This window comes from Bidens hawaiensis, unplaced genomic scaffold, assembly GCF_021521415.1.
Source record: "Bidens hawaiensis isolate Kalapana, Puna unplaced genomic scaffold, B.hawaiensis_p1.1 tig00043603_1, whole genome shotgun sequence".
In the NCBI taxonomy this organism is placed as follows: domain Eukaryota; kingdom Viridiplantae; phylum Streptophyta; class Magnoliopsida; order Asterales; family Asteraceae; genus Bidens; species Bidens hawaiensis.
Window position 1 is genome coordinate 27,392 of NW_027505846.1, and position 6,801 is coordinate 34,192.

A 6,801-nucleotide genomic window follows, 5' to 3' on the forward strand; every position below is an offset into this window, starting at 1 on the left:
ACACTTGTGTGTCTTAAGCGAGTGAAAATCGGTTTAGTTCGGTTTGGTTCGGTTTCCATCTCACAATAATTTCATGGATGGTTGCCACATGTCCAAATATCAAAGAACTTGTATAATAATTTATAAATGAAGATACCTAAGTTTTACAACCAAAAAGTTAACAATAAAGTCTTTAAACGAAAGTTCGGTTTTCGGTTCGGATCTAGTTTCGGGTAAAGACCGAGGTAAGATTCTACAAACCCATAAACATAGAACTCATAAAAATGATTTTAGAAACTTAAATCCAACAATAAGCATGTTTAAACAATTATTTAACAAAACTAGTATGCAAAGTTCAGTTTACGGTTTAGAACTAGTTACGGTTAAACCGAGGCTAGTCTAGACAAACCCATAACCATGGAACTTCATAAATATGATATACAAACTAAAATGAGCAGAAGTTAATCATGGTTAATATGTATACACAAGTTATATATATATATATCAAGGACTACGAAAGTCCTCTATGTAGCCTTGCCTTACGAGGCCCCCCACTCCACCGACCGAGACCGGGGAAGTGACCACCAAAGGTAAAAAAAGGTGTATATTATATATATGTTGTGCCATAAGTTTCAAGTATTAATTAAGACTATATAAACAAATCAAAATGAAACACCTCTGGTCAGTTTGACTTTGAAAGTCAAACTTATCAAGTACATGAAAATAACCTTGAAAGAACCTTGAATTTGAGTGAGAAAATGAATTATGAGCAGGGATGAAAGTAGGAGAGGGTCATGTATTTATTGGATACGATTAAATGGGTTAAACAAGTGATTTAGTGGGTAAAACCAGATTTTGGTTAATAGAACAAACAAGAAAACATAATCTAAAGCTGCTGGTCTGCTAACCATCATGCCACGCGACCCAAGAGGGTCTCACCCATCGCGTAGCGCGATGGGTTGGGCAGGTAGACAATTTCAAACTTTCAAAATTGGCAAAAATGGCCCCTGAAGTTCGTTTTAAGCGTTTTTAAGGCATTTTAAGGATCGAAAAGGATGTTTTCGAGACCCAACAAGTGTAAAACAATATTATAACATAAAATTCATCATTTTGATTATATCATAAGTTTCGGTTTACAAAACGGTTCGGTTTACATGATTAACGGTTACAAAACGAATACAAATCGGACCTGAAATTGACGAATGTCACAGCCGGAGAGTATGCCGGAAAACTTGCCGGAGAATAATTCTCACACTTTTTAACACAAGAAAACACAATAATTAATCAAATTGAAACAAACACATGTAATTTCTCATTAAAATCGGGCAAATTAAATGATTCCGGATCTAAAACATGCTGAAACTGAAACTGAAAAATAAATTTTAATGTTTACATAAATTTTTAACATAAGCTTAGATCTTGGAAGCTTGGATCTTGACAGACAGGTGGACAGGTGGCGCCCGGACGTGGCAGATCTTGAGTGCAGAGTGCGGCGGTCGGAGGCACGGGCTGGTGGCGGCGCAGGGTATGGCGGTGGTTGGTATGGTGGTGGATGCGGCTGGTATGGTGGTGGAGGGGCTGGTATGGTGGTGGAGGTGCAGGTTTGGTGGTGGAAGGGCTGGTATGGTGGTGGAGGTGGTAGGGTTTGAGGGAGGAGAATAGAGGAGGTTAGGGTTTGAGAGAGAATCAGATGAGAATGTGTTAGAGGAGGTTTTAGAAGAAGCTAGAAGTGGTTGGACCATGTCTGCACCAAGAAGTGGGTGCGCAGACGTTTTTTAATGAAACATCTTCAGAAAAACAAACACTCTGTAGAGGACAATGTCTGCGCGGCGCAGATAGAAGAGGTCAGAAAACTCTTTTAGAAAAAAACAAACACCACGTAAGTGTAGGATTCAAAAGTACTTTTAGGCTTTTAGCTTCTTCGTACCGTAGTTATTGAGAATAATATATATTTATGACTTTTTGGTCTTTATTGATACGAATAAGATAGAAATGTAAAGATGTTTAATCAATCTAATTTACGATGAGTTTATTAGATACAATCATCTTAATTTTACGTAATATATTGTTGAAGGTATTTTTTTTAAACTTTATCCGTAATACAAAGATATGAAACTGAAGATTGAGTAACTTATTTACAAATTGGAATTAGGATTACTCCTAAATCTTGTAGTTAAGAATAACAATAACACGGAAGAAAGAGTAACAATTATATTACGTCTCTCAAATGATATATTAATTCATGTTTAGTTCTCGTGTAACACACAAATCTAATTTCAACATATTAATATGTTGAAGAAACACGAATTACCCCTCTATGATCAACATGGTGGAGATCGTGGAGGCTGTTTTGCACGGGACCCACTTTGCAGCAAGGTTCTCCCCTTTATAGTTGTGATGGTAGTCACTGCGCGTGCCTTCGGCATGGTGGCCGTTGGGTTTTCTTTCCCTTGCACAATTGTCTGGTACTGGCAATGGTCACCTTATGTACCTTCTATCCAAGTGACATCTCCGGACTAGTTTTTTGTGGGTGTGCGCATGTGGATTTGTTTCTTTTGGCGTTTTCATTCCAGTTACTGGTCATTTGGTAATTGTCTTGACCCAAATCCGAACCAGATCTGGGACATATATCTTCATATGTTAAAATGAAATTTAAGTTATTTAAAACTTTGTAAAACGAATTAAAGTTTATAAAAATGTCAAAATTTATTAGTTGAGCAATGAATCTTATAAATTTCATGTTGTGACCTTGAAGATATTATTAGTAGTTAGTGTATAAATGGCCACATGGTTACACATTATCAAATTACTCTGTGTTTAGTGACAATAAAAATACAAACATGCTATACGAATTTTAAATAGTATCATTTATATACTCATTATATCATAACAGTCGATAAATGATAGCAAATGAACCAAGAAATCTTGGACAAAAGCACTACGGTCATACCAAGAAAATGAGCGGTTAGCAATAAAAAAACGTCCATTTTAACTGCGAGTTACACGGTAAAAGTAAAAAGGAAGTAGAATGAAGAACAAACAGATGGACTCAACCTCATAGTTTCATCTCCAAAACACGCAAATCGAAAACGGTAATTCTAATTATTCTCTCATAGGTACATACATTTTTTAAATTTGGTAATATTAAATGATGATGATGATAAATGATGTAGAAATGGCTGATGCAAAATCACCAAAGAGGAAGCCTGTTTTCACCAAGGTTGATAACCTTCGTCCTGGAACCAGTGGCCATAATCTGCTTGTAAAAGTTGTTAGTTCAAAGCTAGTGCTGCAGAAGCAAATGCGAATTGCTGAATGTCTCGTAGGTGACGACACCGGGACTATATTGTTCACTGCCAGGAATAATCAAGGTAATTCATTCTTCTTTTAAATTTCAAATCTAAAATCTTCCTTTCTTAATATATTCATTTAAATATTATACGCTCGAACATGTTCATTTTCATAACGAACGATCAAACCACATGTTCATACACGATAATTTGTTGGGTTAAAGTTAAACGAACAAACGAACGAACATGCTCTGTTCATTTTCGTTTACAGGCGTATAGAGAGGTGTCAACCCTGACCTTAACGAGCTGAACAGTAAACCAACGGGCCTAATGCTAATATATTCCAACAAATTCAATGTCAACCATCCTCACATGTTACCCTCATGATGCAGTGGAGCAGATGAAAGCGGATAGCACTGTAATTCTGCGCAATGCAAAAATTGACATGTTTAAAGGATCAATGAGGCTTGCAGTAGACAAGTGGGGCCGTGTGGAGGTGACAGAACAGGCCAGTTTTGTTGTAAAAGAGTATAATAATCTGTCACTTGTTGAATATGAGCTTGTGAATGTGGTGGAAGAGTGAAGTGCTGAGCTGTTATTCGTGCATAAGAATTGGATCAGCTAAAAATTTGGATAGAGTTCCATTGGTTTGTTGAGATTGTGGGATTTTTAAATAGTTATGATGTTCTTCTATAGTTCATGGTTTTTTATATTAAGTGAAGAATGTGGAAAATGAGCATGATAAAGAATCGGATAACTGGTGGAATGTTGACCGATTTTAGTAAACGAGTTGAATGAGAGCAAACATGTGTTTGTTTTGGTTTGGTTTGGTTTTGTTTTAATAGTAAGACCCTGAAGATTTTCTTTTATCTTTGATTGGAAATATAAAATGCAATTGTTGTTGGATAAATCATGAGTTTTTTTTATAATGTTGGTTCAGATTCAACTGCCTGTATTGAATCACGCAAAACGCTTGGATGTGTTACGCCTTGATGACTGCTACAGAGATGGCATTTCTCATTCTTTTTTGACACACCATCATCATCTTGTGAGATTTGATAAGTCAAAAACCTATGGCAAAGCTTCCACATAATCTAGCCATAAATCTTAGTGAAAGCCTGATGACAAATGATATAATCTTGTAACGTCAGTTTATACTTATAATTAAAACCCTCTCGGTGCATTCTTTTATAAAATTATATTTAGGCGCTCTATGAACCGAACCAAGTTCCCTCTCATCCGTCCCGCTATGGGTGCTTAAACTAATCTCAACATCCATTTATGATATAATCTCACAACTAAACTTGTCTATATAATACAACAGTTTTGCTTCTAAACCTTTGCTACATTAATTGTTATGCATTCATGATACCATCTTTATGAATCTACAATCTGGGTATTCAAGCAATCAAAAGAGCGAGCAGTAACATTGCAATATATGCATCTTCAACCATCACTGTTTTGTTTCAGAAACTGAAGATCTTTCATTTGAAGTTGCACAGCTTCTTTAGACAACGGTTTAGCCTCCGGGTACCTTTCTTCTTCACCTCCTTCTGCAACTCTTTTAGCCTTGGCTTTCACCATATCAGCAATCTCAGAGCGTTCAACCGAAGGGAAAACAACTTTGAGCATAACGCACAACAGTTGTTCATCCACTTCTTCAATAAGATCTCGTCCAAAACAACAAACGTGTATGGCATCAAGAGCTTTCTCAACTCTTGCCTCCATTGGTATGGCTGGTGCAGGCACATTTAGCTTTGATCGTTTCTGTATGTTAAGAACAATGCTAGAGTTTATCAAGTGTTTACCCAATTAGATTGCCAATTGCAGTGTTAGTTTTTTAAGAATAAATTGTAACCAAAGCCAAGCGTTCAGTGGTAAGTTCGTTTATTTATTAAATGAACGGGCACGAATTTAACAAATGAATGTAAACTTAAAAATATTTAAATGCACGAACTTTGGCGAAGGAGTGATGCGTAATGTATTATTTGTTATAAAATTTGCAATAAAACAGGAACCTCTCTGGCTTCATTCATCATGGCGATGAAAGTTTCTTCTTCAAATTCAATATCGTTGGAAATCCGAAGTCTAGCAACTCCTTCCAAAATCTCTTCGGATTTCAGCAGCCCAGCTCCTACTGCAGCTAACCAACAGCAGATCAAGACGTATAAAGGATCCCCGGCCTGTTTCACACCAACATAATCAAGAACCTATGATTATCCAATTAAACCCAATTTGTTAAACATAATAACTGAAGGCGTGCATATAATATATTATCAATTAATTAAAGTCAAGTATTCACCCGCCCTCGTCGATCTTGGAAGTCAATAAAAGCCCTGGAATCATTCACCGACGAATTCTTCCCGACTCGCCTCCGAAACTCGGCAAAGTCGATGAAATCGCCGCCCACTCCGCCGGTGTCGGTTAATATTCTGGCGACAAGGCCGATTACCGGCAAGGCACCGATGATTTTGTTTGCGAAGCCGGAAATTGTGTTGGAGTCTTCCATGTAGGACTTAATAACCACCACGCCATTCGAGGAGGAGGACCTGCAACTTTTGGATTTCGTTAGGGTTTTGTGGAGCTGGTAAAGAAGAGAGTTTGTTGCAGGCTTGCAGGTGAGTGTGAAATTAGTGGTGGTGATAACCACCATGACTGACTCTCTCTAGTTTCTTTGTTTTTTTTTTGGATATTTTGCCTCATCTCTTGTTATGTTATGTTATCCTCTAAATAATGATGTGTTTGGCTTTTACATTTCAAGCCTTTGTACTTTTGAATGTTATCTTTTCAACCTTTATTTTTTTACTTTCAAGTTAGCAACTCATCGGATCGGATATTGGTTATGCGGGTTGTTTATATTTGAAATTTCGTAAACCACGCGTTCCAGGTTCTCGAGATTGGCGACTCATCTACTTTTTCTAAGGAATAGGCTTCTTTGCCCAGAGATTCTGTAAGGACCTTCCCATTTAGGTGCTAAATTTCCATGGGGTTCCGCATTGGATGTTTCTCTGTTGCGGAACACGTATTCTCCTATTTTGAAAGTGCTTACCTTGACTCTACTATTGTAATACTTTTCGAGTTGACGTTTGTATTTTTCTACTTTCATTACTGTCAACTATCTTCTTTCTTCCAACAGGTCTAGGTTTAAGCGTAGTTCTGCGTCGTTGTCTTCTTCAACTGATAGTACTCCCGTGGATGGAAGTCCAATTTCCGCTGGTATCTTTGCCTCGGTTCCATAGGTGAGACTGAGTGGGTTCTCTTCGTGATTGTCTTTTTTAAGGTCATGTATGCCCATAGGACGTGTGGCAATTCGTCCACCCATCCGGCTCGTTTCAGTCCTAATATGGACTTGATTCCTTCCAAAATTGTACGGTTGGCTCTTTCGACTTGGCCATTTCCCTGCAGATGTGCCACTGATGTGAATACTTGCTTTATCTATAGCTCCGCGAGCCATTCTTGGAGTCTCTTGTGCGAACTGGGTGCCGTTGTCACTGACCATCGATTGCGGTAGCCCGGAACGACATATGATAAA

General features: G+C 37.7%; 2 protein-coding genes across 2 annotated transcripts; one reads left to right on the forward strand and one right to left on the reverse strand.

Moving 5' to 3' along the window:
- Window positions 1-3,154: 3,154 nt before the first annotated feature.
- LOC143615593 (uncharacterized protein At4g28440-like) lies at window positions 3,155-3,852 on the forward strand. Its single transcript, XM_077088690.1, has 2 exons — window positions 3,155-3,350; window positions 3,662-3,852. Exons 1-2 carry the CDS (start codon window positions 3,155-3,157, stop codon window positions 3,850-3,852), a joined length of 387 nt encoding a protein of 128 aa, XP_076944805.1.
- Window positions 3,853-4,532: 680 nt separating this feature from the next.
- LOC143615590 (photosystem I assembly factor PSA3, chloroplastic-like) lies at window positions 4,533-5,950 on the reverse strand. The gene is made up of 3 exons (XM_077088687.1): window positions 5,572-5,950; window positions 5,288-5,452; window positions 4,533-5,036 (listed from the first exon to the last, which is right to left on the reverse strand). The coding sequence occupies exons 1-3, from the start codon at window positions 5,920-5,922 to the stop codon at window positions 4,716-4,718; spliced, it is 837 nt and encodes a 278-aa protein (XP_076944802.1). The 5' UTR covers window positions 5,923-5,950; the 3' UTR covers window positions 4,533-4,715.
- Window positions 5,951-6,801: the final 851 nt, after the last annotated feature.